The sequence below is a fragment of the Myxocyprinus asiaticus genome, chromosome 9 (assembly GCF_019703515.2).
Source record: "Myxocyprinus asiaticus isolate MX2 ecotype Aquarium Trade chromosome 9, UBuf_Myxa_2, whole genome shotgun sequence".
NCBI lineage: Eukaryota > Metazoa > Chordata > Actinopteri > Cypriniformes > Catostomidae > Myxocyprinus > Myxocyprinus asiaticus.
In genome coordinates, this window is record NC_059352.1 from 910368 (window position 1) to 927500 (window position 17133).

The 17133-nt window shown below is 38.0% G+C and overlaps 1 protein-coding gene across 2 annotated transcripts in view; it reads left to right on the forward strand.

Moving 5' to 3' along the window:
* Positions 1-223: 223 nt before the first annotated feature.
* The window catches only part of LOC127445798 (cytochrome c oxidase subunit NDUFA4-like), a 143496-nt gene continuing 126586 nt past the window's right edge, over positions 224-17133 (forward strand). The window contains exons 1-4 of one of the 2 annotated variants that reach the window (XR_007898043.1): positions 224-272; positions 5763-5848; positions 8788-8848; positions 13029-14277. Coding sequence is in view for 1 of the 2 variants with exons in the window: in XM_051706132.1 (XP_051562092.1) it covers positions 225-272; positions 5763-5848; positions 8788-8848; positions 13029-13085 (252 nt within the window). In the remaining variant the exon portion in view is untranslated. Of the gene's footprint in view, positions 273-5762; positions 5849-8787; positions 8849-13028; positions 16081-17133 lie in introns of those variants that run through there. The other variant, XM_051706132.1, reaches the window with a different exon arrangement.

Genomic DNA, 17133 nt, shown 5'->3' on the forward strand with positions numbered 1-17133 from the left:
CAACTTTATCCAGTCATAAGAGCCAAAGGTAATGTTTGATATCTGCTGGTTTTAGAAGAGTTATGTGCCTGCTTTAACTAACTAAACTCACTAATCGCTATTTGGGTCTCGGGGGGTGGGCACTGCCAGTCTGTTGATGCCCACTCTGTTGGTTGAATAATAGTTCTGACCTCATTACTGAACAAACAGAGTCTTTCTCTCACTCTGACTTTTGTTAGCTGAACATGAACATGCTGAAAACTCTGTTCCGGCACGCAAAGAGGCATCCGGGGGTGAGATGCATTTCATTCATGCAATTGGAACTGAATTATATTTGATTACATTTTGATAGTCAGAATAATCTTCCCTTCAACAATGAAAACACTTGTCAATGATTGCAGTGAAAGACTCGTTATCTATTGAGAAAAGTAATGCCACATCAGTGTAATACTGTTTAATATGTTTGTCCAACAGACGCTTGTTTTGTGTGCATTTCTATTAATTTCCTATTTTATTTGTTTATTGTTGTCCAATTTTTCAATGTAAGCATCACAAAAATGCTTTTCAAATGCATGTGACAAAAAAAAAGCTATTGCTTCATTAGTAAATTAGTGATGATCCAAATTCTTCTGTTAATTCTTTGGTGGGCCACCAAAACTAGATAATTGACTGTTATATAAACACAACAGTGAACTATCATGTGTGTACCATTAACACATTTTAAACATTTGAATTTTATGTAATTTATCAAATACAGTGAACTGTAACATTTGACAGCATATAGATTTCACTATAACTATTTTACTATAAATGTTAAAAGGAATAGTTCACTTACTGTACAAATGGCAATTTTCTCATCATTTACTCACCCTTATGTTGTTCCAAACCTGTATGACTTTCTTGCTTCTGTGGAACACAACAGGAGATGTTAGGCAGATTGTCCAAGATAAAAAAAAAAAAGACATAAAAGTGTCTTGAGCCCCAGTTAACATTCACTTTCATTGTGTGTATAAAAGAAGCATTAAAAGTGAATACTGACTGAGGATAACATTCTGTGACAGAATGCTCGTTTTTAGATTAACTATTCCTTTAAGGTTTTATTTAGAGGGATTAGTTCACCCAAAAATGTAAATTCAGTCATTGTTTACTCACCCCTGTGTTGTTATAACCCTATATGACTTTCTTTCTTTTTCTGAACACAAAGGGAGAAATTGTGAAGAAATGTTGTGCTCAGTGATGTCATACAATGGCAGTTTATGGTGACTACCTCTTCAAGCTTCAAAAGAACACAAAAGTATAATTCAGAAGTCTAATAAATTATTCATGAGACTCATGATTGTTATGAAAGCATACGATAAGATTTGGTGAGAAACAAACTGAAATCTAATGTATTATTTAGTGAAAATGTTCACTGACCGTTGATCTCCTGTGTGCGTTCATGATAGGACACGAGAGCAACAGTTCACACAGCCCCCTCGCAACATTGGGGCGTTCAAGAGAAAACTCGTTTTGTTTATCTAAAAACAGGTCCTCCACAGCGATAGTGACAACAGAACACAACACAGCTGCACAAAACAGAGAACAGAACTTACTAAACAAGTCTAAAGAGTTTGTAATACAAGAATTGATGCATTTCTATGCCCAGCCTTATTGTTTGAGAATTTTTGGACCGGTGCCAGTTCACAGTGAACAGAGTTACCCGCGCAATGCTGAAAATAGAAAACAAGCGATCAGTAGAGTGTACTGTTGCTCGTCACTGCTGATTAGAACAAAAACTCTGATTGACATAGAAAATATACCTTTTATCTCGTGTCTTTTGCCGTCAGGTTAGGACACAGTATGACTGTGGCTGCCTGTAGCCTCATCTATGTTTCTGATTTCAGAGTACTCTGTTAAAAAAAAATAAGGCTGGGCATAGAAATGCATCAATTCTTAGCTGTGTTGTGTTCTGTTGTCACTATCACTGTGGAGGACCTGTTTTTAGATAAACAAAACGGGTTTTCACTTGAACGCCCCAGTGTCGCGAGGGGGCTTCGTGAACTTTTTGCTCTCATGTCCTATCATGAACACACACAGGAGATCAATGGTCAGTGAACATTTTCACTAAATAATACGTTAGATTTCAGATTGTTTCTCACCAAATCTTATTGTATGCTTTCATAACAATCATGAGTCTCATGAATAATTTATTAGACTTCTGAATTATACTTTTGTGTTCTTTTGAAGCTTGAAGAGGTGGTCACCATAAACTGCCATTGTATGACATCACTGAGCACAACATTTCTTCACAATTTCTCCCTTTGTGTTCAGAAAAAGAAAGAAAGTCATATAGGGTTATAACAACACAGGGGTGAGTAAACAATGACTGAATTTTCATTTTTGGGTGAACTAATCCTTTAAGGTAAAGTCTGTTTTTGACAACCTGTGTTTATTGTGCAATCAAAGCCTTTCAATGAGAGATGCCATGTTTCTCCACAAGATTGGTTGAAAGATCTTCGATAGGCACTAAATAAAGTTTATGTTTATAAGTTGTTGCAGGTCAGAAGCAGCTGTTGCAGCAGATGTTGTTAAATCTGTCGCTCTCTCATGGCCACACAGGTGTTATAGTGACTAACCAGTGTGACTTCACAAATAAATAAAAACGCTTGATGTTTCCTCGCTCAGACGTGTGAACACTGAATATGACACTCGTGAACAAGAGAGCAAAGTGCCACATTATATGTGTTTATGTATATTGTCAATGTTTATACATTAATTGCTCCTGTCTCTCAGATGTGTTCAGCAAACATTTTGTATCCACAGTACAGCATTTTACATTCAAAAGAGTAAAAAAGTTACTGTTAGAATTTTTTTCACATTTGACATATAATGCTTCAAACATCATCATGACCATCAGGATCGAGTTTGGCAAGAAATCACACTCCTGAATCCACACAAACGTTTGGCTTACGACGCTAAAGCATGTTTGATAAGCTCATTTGAATATCCACCAGTAACCCCTGGGGGATTATGCAAATACATTTTAAAGGAGGGAAGATTTTGACAACTTAAGGCTAAAACTCTGTCTACGTGTCTCTCAAAACGTGGCTATTCAGGCATGTGAGTTGATGCCTCACATTTCTTCTTAATATTTATTTCTATTCTAATCCCTGTCATCATTTACACACACACACTCTGAGGTCTCCCAGTAGGAAGTGTGTGATCCTGTCAATCAGTGTGATCGGCAGTGAGCTGTAGCACACACACACACACACACACACACACACACTATTTACTGTGTCCTTGTCCACTCAATCCAGACACACACAGCATCTCTCCCTAATGCATAAAAGAGTGTGTAGAGCGAGAGACTCAGTGTGTGTGTGTGTGTGTGTGTGTTCCTTCACTTTACTATCTGCCTCACATCAGAGAGAGGAGGGTTACTTTAAAAATGCATTCTGTTACAAATGAGCAATTACTCACTAAAAATGTCATCCGTAACTTATTCCAAACATCACTAAATAAAAGTAAAGTAATTTACTTTTAGTTACTTTTGGATTACAACAAGACCTCATGTACACAAACAGAGATGACAGTGACATTAAACAGGAAAGTTCTGGACTGTATTCATGCTATGACTGCTATAAGATACTGGACTATTTCTTTACATCTTCTTCTTGCACTCCTTCATGACCGAGTGTTGCCACCTAGTGGATGTGGACCAACTAATTAGTGCAGTTAATGCCAGGTGCATATTGCACGTTCAAAGTCGTGCGATTAGAAAAATCCAAGTAGGTATAGCTGCAGACTGGAGATCTCCAAATGGGGGCGGGATCTCCAAAATAGGGCAGGGATACTCCAAAATTGGGCGGGGTTACTCCAAAAGGGGGCATCACTTCCACTCACGGTTAGGCAGTGTTGGAAAGAGTACTGATTTATTTTTTTATCTAAGTAAAAGTACTTTTACAGTAGAAATAATTCACTTGAGTACAAATAGAATTACTGAGAAATATTATGACTCAAGTAAGAGTAAATAAGTAGTTTGACGAAAAACTACTCAAGTAATTTCAATACAAGTTACTTAATGAAAATTCTATTATATATAGTATATACACGTCCATTTTTAGAACACAAAGACATTTTTATTCTTGAAAGAAATTGATGATTCCTTTCACCAAGGATGCATTAAATTTATCAAAAATACTGTCAAAATCATTAATTGCAAATTATTATTACAGTTTGAAATAATTGTTTTAAGTGATATTTATTCAATGTTTTTCTTTACCCGTGATGGCAAACATATACTGCGTCACCAATTCCTTACAAAAGCATTATAAAGTGCTAATTTGGTACTCAAGAAATGTTTCTTATTATTAGAACAATTAAAAATGGTGGCGCTGCCATGCGGAAATCACAATACAGTGGGTTTTTTCCCCGTTTGCTGAGGTATTGAGTTCTTACAAGTTGTTTTACACCTGCAAGTCAAATATTTGTTTTAAAAATAGACAAAAAGAAACACATTTCTACTGAAATTGTATTTTCTCCTAAAGTCTGTTGTTTTAGAGAGATGAAGGCTATTCATGCATTACTGTTTTTAAAAAAGAATCTCTAATCAGGATAGAGAGGGAAGTGGACGGCCAGATGCACAACAAAAACACAAGTAAATCACAGTCTCTAGTTTGAGAAACAGACTCCTCACAGGTCCAAAACTTGCAGCTTCTAAATACCAAAGACCTGCATTGCTGCAAGAGGATTCTTGGACAAACAGAACATTTTAAGAATACATTTATTTAAATAGAAATAGCCATTTGTAACATTCTAAATAACATCCATCCCTTGCGCACTTTTGGCCTCTAGTGGATGAGAGAGGGCAGGGTAGTACAGTACAGCACCGTGAGCGAGAGTGTTACCCGCTAGGACAGTTTATTTTGAAGAAGAGGGGCGAACGGTTACAAAATTTAATGCAGGAGTACAATACCGAACTGATGTGGATTGATAGAAACCGAGCTGTAGCACACACACAATCACACACAAACACACACATACACACACACACACAAATACACATACACACATAGACACAAATACACACAAATACACACAAATACACACACACACACACACACACACACTCAAACACACACACACAAATACACACACACAGACACAAATACACACAAATACACACACACACACACACACACACACTCACGCACACACAGACACAAATACAGACACAAATACACAAACACACACACACACACAGACACAAATACAGACACAAATACACACACACACAGACACAAATACACACACACACAGACACAAATACACACACACACTCACACACAGACACGAATACACACACTCACACACACAGACACAAATAAACACACAAATACACACACATACACACGCACACTCACACACACACACAGACACAAATACACACACACACACACAGACACAAATACACACACACACACATACACACACACACACTCACACACACAGACACGAATACACACACTCACACACACAGACACAAATAAACACACACAAATACACACATACACACAGACACACACACAAACAGACACAGACACAAATACACATACACACACACACACACACAAACACACACAGACACAAATACACATACACACACACAGACACACACACACACACACACACACACACACAAACACACACAGACACAAATACACACACATACACACAAACACACGAACACACATACACACAAACACACACTGACATGATTTTTTTGGCTCTTCTTCTTACAGCTCGTCCCTCAGTTTATCTTCATGTTTCTGGGTGTGAGCGGAGCGTCTGTCTACCTGATCCGACTCGCTCTTGGGCCTCATGTCAGGTGAGCCATTCTCACAAACCAACAACAGAAGAGGACTTCCTAGATAGAAGGGGGGAAAACTTTAGAAATCAAAAGGTGCAAATTTTAGCGATTTCATGAAATCCTTCATAAAAGAGTTGAAAGTCATGAACAAAAGCAACCAGCTCTGAGGAGAATCACAACATCATGAACTTTGTTTTGAAGCAAAAAAGCATTTAATAATCAGACAAAAGATACAAGACTGTGTACTTACCGTCTTTAATCAGGGAATGAACTACAGTCCCATGAAGCATTGTGAATGATGTAATTGAATTAAAAACAATAGAAATATATAAAACTATTGATTTTAAGTTGTTGATTATAAGTATAGAACAATATAAATGTAACCCTTGTGCGACCTTCGGGACATTTTTGTCTTTTTCATTTTTGTTTTTTCGAACATTTTGGCTGTTAATGCCAGTGGTGTAAATTTTTCCAAAGGTGTGTATTTTTGGGGGAATTTTTATATTTCAACCTCAGTTCCTATAATACATCTATAATACATCTATAATACATCTATAATACACTGTGTAGTCATTTCAAGTCATTTTTATTTGTATAGTGATTTTCACAACACACATTGTTTCAAAGCAGCTTTACAGAAAATGAAACTGTAATATCTATAAAGTCTTAGAGTCATTATTGTGTAGTTTGATTAAAATACGATTGTAAATTATGTTTAAAAATAAGTAATTAAATAATAATTGTATTTGTAACCCCAGTGAGCAAGCTGAAGGTGACTGTGTTAAGGAACACAAAACTCCATAAGATGTTGATTAATGGAGAAAAATAATCTTGAGAGAAACCAGACTCACTGTGGGGGCCAGTTCCCCTCTGACTAACATCATGAATATAATGCCAATATTACTTATGTATAGTGCAGGTCATGGTTTAAAATTAGTGTTAAGGACCAGTAACTGTAAGATTAATGACTAATGTCTTTGAAGTTCATCCTGGATTAACTGCAGAAGTTCACATAGATGCATTGTCCTTGTTATTTGGCTGATGAAGGGTTTTATTGGCAATTAATTGATAGTTTATGTATTCCATTATAAGAGTGTAGTCCGTCAATAGATCAAGGTGATGCAGGCAGAGATCAGTGAGGAGCATCGGAGTTCAACCTGGCCGGTAATTTCGGTGAGGTCTATCCTAAGTCCAAGGTTCGGGCAATGACATATAAATGATCCCATATCTTATGGTTGGAGTTGGCATCAGTTCATCCTCTGAAGTCCATCGTAATAGACTGAAGTGATGTCTGGCTGGCACCGGCTGCATTTAGTCATCATCACTCAGTGACACATAGCAGTGGAGTCCAACACCAAGCAGGACCAGAGCTGGATCCAGCCGGTTCTGGTGACCTCAGGATAGGAGTCCCAAGGTTGAGACATGGAAACAAATAGAATAATATTAGCGTAGATGCCATTCAATTTATTGCAGAGTTATAGATCACGATCAATGTTTCTGGTTTCTGGTTCTGGAAGACCTAACAAAAGCAGCCTAATTGTGAGTTGAAGGATAAATTAGGTGTATGTCTGACTAAATAGATGAGTCTTTAGTCTAGACTTAAACTGAGTGAGTGTGTCTGCATCCCGAACAGTGTTAGGGAGACTATTCCATAGTTTAGGAGCCAAATAGGAAAAGGATCTACCTCCTTTTGTGGATTTTGATATTCTAAGAACTATTAACAAGCCAAAATAGTTACACTCAGGACCTTCAGGACAAAAATGTCCCTATTGAAACCCATTAAAACTGCAATATTTGACCCCAGTGCCATTAAAGCATAAAATCATGAATCATGAGCCCTGACTTCTAAATGTACATTTTAAATAATTTCCACCAGATGGCGCCATTTTTCTCATGTTTAGCCTATGGAGCAAATACATGCTTTTTCCCTATTTTCTGTTTGCTGTATTATAGAGCACTGCAGGCCAGTTGAATAATGCAGCTAAAATTGTGTGTGTGTGTTGGTATGGATGTCAGAGTGTGTTTTGTATGTGTGTATTGAGAAATTTGTGTGTGTGTTTAAAAACAACAACAGTGGCATTATGTAAACAAACTGGCATTTAAAGTGTTAAAATCCTGAAAATGAATGAATATTTGGTAGTTATGATCAGGACTGATGTTTTAAAAAAAATTTACTTATTGAAAGTGGAAAATAATATTAATATATAATATTATTATGGCAGTTTTTTAGGACCTCTGAGTAACTTTTTTAAATTAACACATAAGGGTTAAGCTTTCTGCAAAATATTCTGATATATAGAAATATTCTGTATATGTAGTTTGAGAGTGAAGGGAGAGCGACATGAGTGCATCATTCACAGTGCATAATGGGAGTGGGCGGAGCTCTTTTGATGCAGTTCTCTGATTGGTAGATTGGCAGTTCTCTATGGAAAAAATTACTGGGATTGTTACTTTCGGAACCAGACTGTTGTGCTCTATAGTGGGTCTACCAGTTTACTATGCAATTTATTAACAGGCCTACTTAAACAAATGATTTGTCTGATAAAATGTTCAAATCATGCAGAAATTTACCATTTTAAAACATCAAAAGCACCTGTTATCAAGAATAACTCCTATTTACTGGAAACCCAAACATAATTCTGTTCTACATTCGGTGATCTTCAAGCACTGTGTGTTGTTTGTTTTGTTTGTGTTCATGTTTCGTGTTTCTGTTCTGCTGCTCTGTGAGAAACAAACATCGCTTAATGAAGTTCGGCAATCTGCCAAAAATCTGCCCTCCTTCACCCTGATTGATAATTACCCTCCTTCATTTTTAGCCTCCTTTACACTCACTCACCCTCATCCTCCTCTGTGTCTGTTTTCCTCCCTCTTTCTCTCTCTTTTCAAGCATTTTTTTTTTTTACATGCTCTCTTTTCTCTCTCTCTCTCTCGGTCTGGCCGTACCCTCATTCTGTCAGCTGGGACAGGAAGAATAACCCTGAACCATGGAACAAACTTGGCCCGACCCATCAGTACAAGGTAAACAGCTCGGTGACTGCTCTGTGATCAGTTTGAGACTGACAGCGCAGACAGATCCGTCATCCCTGCTGTTCTTGGATCAGCTGAAACACATCCAGCACGCTTGAGAGTTTAATTTCAGACAATGACAGGAGAAAACATCGAGCGGCACTTTAGCAAACACATCGGTGAGCCTTCGACAATTTCTGATGGAAACGGGACATGGAATATTTCAAAGACGGCCGAATGAAACGAATAGCTCAGACTCAAAATTCTGACATCATTTACTCACCCTCATGTCATTCCAAAAAAATAGTAATTTTAAAGAATGCACAGGTCGCTCTTTTTCATGCATTTACAATGAATGGAATCGGAGATTTCAATGTTAAAAAGTTGAAGTCGTTATTGACTGATAATATTCCCCATTTAGAGATTAATTAACTTGAGAACTGGAGAAGATAGTTTTCCTAAAGATTAATGTCCTCATATGTGGACAGCGGGACTAAGTCGTGAAATTTTAAGCAAGTCAGATTTTTTTTCATCAAATTGTTTATTATGTATCCAGGAGTGATGATTATTCATGTTTTATGAGACGTTATAGACATTACATCAGAAATGATCATAATTAATTCTGATTCAAAGTAATGTCCAGCATCATCCAATCACTGTCAATCATGTTAAAATAAAATGATACATTATAAATTCTGAATCTATGTACTGATTATCATTGTCACATGTCTGTCAAACATGTTGAGTGATCCAAACATCATCTGCAGCCTGAAACTGAACTTTTGATCAGATTTTAGGAGTGAATGCACTTAACTGTATAGAGAGCTATAGGATGCTCCCTTGCTCCCTATTTAGTGAATGACTTAACCTCCAGTGTGCTGTCTGTCTGCACTGGTCTCAGAACAGTTTGAAATGCACCTTATTTTCATCCTAACTCCATATAAAGCCCCAAAGATGACCCACAGAAGCAAAATGACCCCCAGATGTGTTCAATGTGAAAGTTCAAAATAACTAAAATGTTTTTTACTTTTGAGGGAATAATGTCCCAAAATCCTCGTATGTGGACATCATGTTTATCAGCGTGCTGATGTGCGAAAAATGAATCTATTTTTTAATGCGGCATATCAAACGAAACTAGAGACTCTCCTCTTTACAACCAAACAGGTTTCAATGAAAAAACGTAAAGAGATTTCTTACAAGAGGCACTTTTGTTGGCTCTGCATCCGTAGAAGCACTTCATAGAAATCAACGTCATGTTGTTGTGTCACGTGACTTGGTGCACCAGCAGTTTAACCCTTAAATGACACTGTAGAGTCTTGTGAACAGTATTCAGTCAGTATAAATTCATTTAAATTATGCGTTGGGAATATAGCGAAGCCAAAATACAACGTCCACGCATGTGGACGCGGTGTCGCACAAGGTTAATGAACTGATGAGCCGGAGGGCAAAACAGACTTAATGATTTGCTCGTGACTCAGACTGATCCAATCGCAGCAGAGGTTCTTGAGTAAACAACTCACTGATTCAATGAATCGGTTGCTGTGGATCTCAAGTAAGCAACTTTGTAAATGAGCCAAGAACTTTGCACTTTGTCCACCAATGTCATTCAGAGGTTTTGTGAACTGAATGATCTGATTTATTGAAAAGTACGAATCAGTCACGAATCGGCCATCACTGCTTTTCTAATGAACTCATGATGATGAATACAACAAGAAGAGCTAGGGCCAAACGGGTTTATAATGACATGAGAGTGAGTAAATAATGACAATTTTCACTTCTGCGTGAACTATCCCTTAAAGGATGTGTTAAGTGTTTGTTCACGTCTGCTTAGAAGGAATAATTAATATTTTAGTGGGTTCTCATTTGAAACAGCAAAACATCTTGATCTCCTCAAACGACTAATGAAAGTATTAATGAACACAGACATAGAGAATGTGTGATAGAGTGCCTGAGAGGAGACGGCATCTGATGTGTGCGTGTGTGTTTGGAGGTTTGGAAGGAAGTTCAAGTTCGGGCTCATGAAAGGTCACGACTCAACATGTTTAATTCTCAAGATCAGCCAAAGGTCACAAATCCAGATTCTGCTGGTGTCTCGACAATAATCGTAATGAGAGAGAGGCAGAGAAAAATAATCAATGAGAATATGAAAATATATGTCTGCTGTCACGGATTGGAAAAGTGAACACACTGGCATCAAACCAGATGCTCCGAGACCTTTTCACAAAACAGATGCACAGATGGTGTTTTTTTCTGTGTGTGTGTGTGTGTGTGTGTGTGTGTGTGTGTGTGCTATAGAAAATTGTTGGTGGTTCCTCTATATATGATGAATTCATATTTTCCAATATATCTCAGATTTTTCCTCCAGCATATTCCTTATTGCATGAACACATCTCAAAGAAGTCACGATCGTCATTAGAGCATAAATAAACAACATTTCACATCGACACCTGATGTCAGATCGCCCGCCATGTTGTTCAAAAGAATGTAAACACTTCCACTGTGGTCCCACAAAACACATACTTTATAATAATCCAATAGTCTTTATTGGATCTTTCCGGGATGTGTGTGAATGCGAGCACAGATTACGGGAAAGGCCTGGCATTATGAATGGACAAAATCCTGCAATGCTGGAATATTTACTGGAGCAACTTCTCCGGAAATGTTCCAGAGTGTCTGTGTAAAACAGGCTTTAGAAGATGGCAAACAGGTTTTTCAGTGGCTTTTGAAGATATCTACACTGCAAAGCATTTAGTATTCTTGTCTTATGTTCTGGTAAAAAATATCTACACATCATTAAAACAACAAAACTAATTACTTGAGAAGCAGAATGACACAATTAAATCTTGTTTTTCAGAGAAATGTCATAAAATTTAGTGGGTTTATGCTTAACCTCGTGCGACCCCTCGTGGACATAATTTAATTTAAATGCCATCCGTAAAGGGTTAAACTTTTGACGTTGAGAGTCATGTGACCAAACAACATGACATCAATCACAGAGGAGTTTGTGTTTGGTTGAAACGGCAACAAAACTACATCTGGTAAGAAACTTCATTAAGTTTTTACATTAAAACCTGTTTGAGTCAAAAGATTAGAGTCTCTAGTTTCATCTGATATGCCATTTTTTAAATTTAAATAATTTATTGCAAAACACCATGCTGTTAAACACAATGACCACATACGTGGACTATAGGCCTATATTTACTGTCTGTGCATTATCACATTGAGAAGAAATCGATGCATCCAAAAACTGGAAAATGTTGCTTTCAGAGGCTTTATATGGATCTAGGATGAAATTAAGGTGCATTTCAAACTGTTCTGAGACCAGTGCAGACAGACAGCACACTGGAGGTTAAGTCATTCACTAAATAGGGAGCAAGGGAGCATCCTATAGCTCTCTATGCAGTTAAGTGCATTCACTCCTAAAATCTGATCAAAAGTTCAGTTTCAGGCTGCAGATGATGTTTGGATCACTCAACATGTTTGACAGACATGTGACAATGATAATCAGTACATAGATTCAGAATTTATAATGTATCATTTTATTTTAACATGACTGACAGTGATTGGATGATGCTGGACATTACTTTGAATCTGAATTAATTATGATCATTTCTGATGTAATGTCTGTAACGTCTCAAAAACAGACTTTTTATAACTTAGTGTTATAAAAAATTTCAGAACATAGTCCCGCTGTCCACATATGAGGACATTAATTTTTAGGAAAACTATTTGCTCTAGAATAATTTTTTTTTGCATGTTTATTAGGTGCTACTAGTTATAAATCAAAAAGGGAAATGGAAAACGCACACAGCAGCCCCGCTCGGGTCTCAGGAGGTTAAAACAAGAAAAAACGATTTGCCAAAGGGGTAAGAAAAATACATTTGTTGTTCTTTTGAATCATTTTTTTTTCTTACCCCATCAGCTAATTGTTTTTCTTTTCATAAGCATAAATGTTACTAAATTTAGTTAGATTTCTCTGAAAACAAGACAAAATATCTATTTATTTGTCTTAGGAATGATCTCATTGCTGTCGGTGAATCAGTAAGGAAACACACTTTCTCTGAAATAAAACTTATATGATCATGACACACGGAGGGCAGCAGAGGCTGTAAGTCTGTTTGTGTATGTGTGTGTGTTTTGTCTTAATTTACGCTAAATACATTTAAATGTATTCTCTGTCTCTCTCACACAGTTGGTGGCCGTCACAACAGACTACAAGCGTTTGAAGAAACAAGGGCCTGAATTTTAAAAGACCTGACGGAACTACAGGGCCACACACACACACACACACACACACGTCACACACACACACACACACAGTCACACACTCACACACACACACACACACACACACACACACACTCACACTCACACTCACACACACACACACACAGTCACACACACACACAGTCACACACTCACACACACACACACACACTCACACACACACACACACACAGTCACACACTCACACACACACACACACACACACACACAGTCACACACTCACACACAGTCACTCACTCTCTCACACACACACACACACATTCACACACAGACACAGTTACACACACTCACTCACTCACACTCACTCTCTCTCTCACACACACAGTCACACACTCACTCACTCACTCACACTCACTCTCTGTCTCTCACACACACACACACACACACACACACACACACACTGTCACACATTCACTCACTCTCTCACACACACACACACACACACACACACATTCACACACAGTCACACACACACACACTCACTCTCTCTCTCACACACACACAGTCACACACACACACAGTCACACACTCACTCACTCACTCACACTCACTCTCTCTCTCACACACACACACAGTCACACACACACACACACACACTCACTCTCTCTCTCACACACACACACGTCACACACACACACAGTCACACACTCACTCACTCACTCACACTCACTCTCTCTCACACACACACACACACTTTTACTAAACACTGTATTCTTTGTATGCTCCTGCTGCTACTAAAACCATTTAAATTAGTTGTTTTAGCTATTGATAATTTACTATTGCAACATATGAATAAACTTAATGGACATATTTTCAGAGGAGCAAATGATGTATTATAAACTTGATAAGCCCGATAGCAGATATGAGTTCTGTTCCAAAACCTTGTTTGTCTACTACCTACATAGGTAGCTTCCTTTTCTACATCCGCAATATTGGGCGTTCCTATTTGTCCCATTCATTTTCATACTCCATCTCGGGCTTAACAGTCTCTAACTCGACTCACATTTGATAGCAGAGTTTGACTGTAGCATGTCGCTAAGCTAATGATGCAACACTCTAATTAGCATAAAAATACACAGCAGGCACACAAATATTGAAAAAAAGTTTCCAGTGAGGCACTTACAATGGAAGTCACTGGGGTCAATTTTTGGAGTGTTTAAAAGGCAGAAATGTGAAGCTTATAATTTTATAAAAGCACTTACATTCAGTCTGTTAAAACAGGTGTATTATTTGAGCTGTAAAAATTTTAATCATAATTTTTTACAGTCGTTTTAGGGGTGTAGGGTTTACGGCGTTATGTCATCATGGCAACAAACAATCTAAACATAGAGCTTAACACCCAACTTAAAAGCTCGTCTGAATAAAAAGGTCTTCAGCTGCTTTTTAAAAGAATCAATACAACGTAAGGACCACAGAAGTGCGTTCCATAGTCTATGTGCTTGAAAGGATCAATCCCCACAGCGGTTTAAATCTGATGTGAGGAACCACCAACAATCTCTGGCCATATGATCGAAGGCTCTGAGTAGATAAATAAGACTTTAACAGGTGTGAGATATACTGCGGTGCTTGTCCATGTAAAGCCCTGAAAGTTAACACCAAGACTTTGAAATGTATTCTAAACTTTAATGGCAACCAATGAAGAGACGAAAGTTCCTGTTAAGAGCCTTGCAGCAGCATTCTGTACCGTCTGAAGACGACCAAGAGCTGTTTTGTTGAGACAAATAAAAAGAGCATTACAATAATCTACTCGAGAAGAAATAAAAGCATGGATACTCATCTCCAGTTCAGCCTTGGACACCAGCCTTCTTCATTTTGAAATATTCCTCAAATGGAAAAAGCACTTATGATCCAACTTTTTGGAATGCCAGTCTAATTTGTCAAGAACAACACCAACGTTTCTGAGACTCGATTTAACAGAGGAGCCTAAAGAACCAATTTGCTGTCTAATCTGAGGAATTACAGTTTATCAGGGGCAATGATCAGAGTTTAACTGGAGGAAGTTGATGTCAGTCAAGCAACCAATTAAGCCTGATAATTTGTGAAACTCAGAAACTTTGAAGGAACAATACAGCTGGATATCATTAGCATATAGGTGGTAGGAGACAATACTGAACCAGCTGATCTGTCCTAGAGGAATTATATATACCAAAAACAGAATTGGACCCAAAACAGAACCCTGAGGAACCCCATAAGACAGGACTGTTGTCACAGAAGCTCCCATCAGAAAGATAAGACGAGAACCATTCCAAGACGGATCCAGAAATCCCAATCAAATCATGAAGCCTATTAATCATAATACTGTGATCAACGGTATCAAGAGTGGAAGGTCCAATAAAACTAAAACCGTGAATTCTCCAGAATCAGTTCCCATTAAAATATCACTAGAAACTTTGAGCAGAGCAGTTTCAGTGGAGTGATCACAGTAAAATCATGTTAACACACATATTGTTTATGTCTTGTGTCTATATTTTTGAAACAGTGAGTATTTTAATGTTTACAGATTGACCCCATTGACTTCCATTGTAAGTGTCTCGCTGGAACACACATTTGTGCTTTTATTAAAGAAAAGGAGGGACGAGTCGAAATTAATATTTGTGGTCATCAACATTATGACACAAATGCTGTCGACTGAGATTAACTTGTACTGAATATTCCTTAAATACAGTCTTGTATCTTTTTCTTTTTGTCTGATATTCAAATACTTTTTTGTTTCAAATCAAAGTTTGTAATGTTTCGATTCACCTCGGAGCTGGCTGGTTTGGTTCATGGTTTGTTTGATCATATTAAATCCATATGGAAAAAATATCTGACGTCTGAAAAAGTGAACGAGCACTGTTGCACTCTAAGGATTGTGACGATAAATGTAGCCATATTTACATAGTTTGTGCAAATCTTGCAAATGCTTACACAAGTTACGAAGAACATCATCTTATTAAAGTCTCGCTGAAATAGTTCAATCATCCGTTTAATCATCCTCATGTTGTTCCAAACCTGCATGTTCTTTCTTCCTTCTGTGGAACACAAAAGTAGATGTTTTGAATGAAAACAATGAAAGCAAACCAGAGACTATTAAGTACTACAAAACAGCCATAAAAGCATCCTAAAAGTCATACATATGATTTGTGCTCTATATTCCAAGTCTTCTGGAGTCTCACATTTAACTCGTCATTCACTGAGAATCTTAACCAAAGCTCTCAAATATCATTCATGTTTGCATACTGTTTATACAAACTATATAACGAATATCTTGCAAGAGATTTCATGTCAAAGATGCCAAACACGGGAGCAGGGCCATAGGTAGGTATTCTGGACCCCAATATCAATATAAAATATAAATATAACAATGGGCACGTGAGTGCCGAAACTGGACTTTAGAGCAGTGGAAGAAGGTCATCTGGTTTGATGAGTCCCGTTTCTTTAATATCGCGTAGACGGCTGTGTATGTGTGCACCGTTAACCTGGGGAAGTGATGGCAACAGGATGCACTGTGGGAACACAACAGGCCAGTGGAGGGAGTGTGATGCTCTGGGCAATGTTCTGCTGGAAACCCCTGGGTCCGGCCATTCATGTGGACATGTGCCACCTACCTAAACATGGTTGCAGACCAGGTACACCCCTTCATGACAACGGTATTCCCTGATGGCAGTGTCCGCTCTCAGCAGGATAATGCGCTCTGCCACACTGCACACACTGTTTGGGAATGGTTTGAGGAACATGATGAAGAGTTCAAGGTGTTGCCCTGGCCTCCAAATTCCCCAGATCTCAATCCGATTGAGTATCTGTGGGATGCACTGCACCAACAAGTCCGATCTACAGCGGCTCCATCTCTCAACTTACAGAACTTGAAGGATCTGCTGGTAATGTCTTGGTGCCAGATACCACAGGACACCTTCTGGGGTCTTATAGAATCCATGAGTCGTCGGGTTGGTGCTGTTTTGGCGGCACGCAGAGGACCAACAGCATTTTAAGCAGGTGGTCATAATATTTTGTATATCAATATTACTGGAACT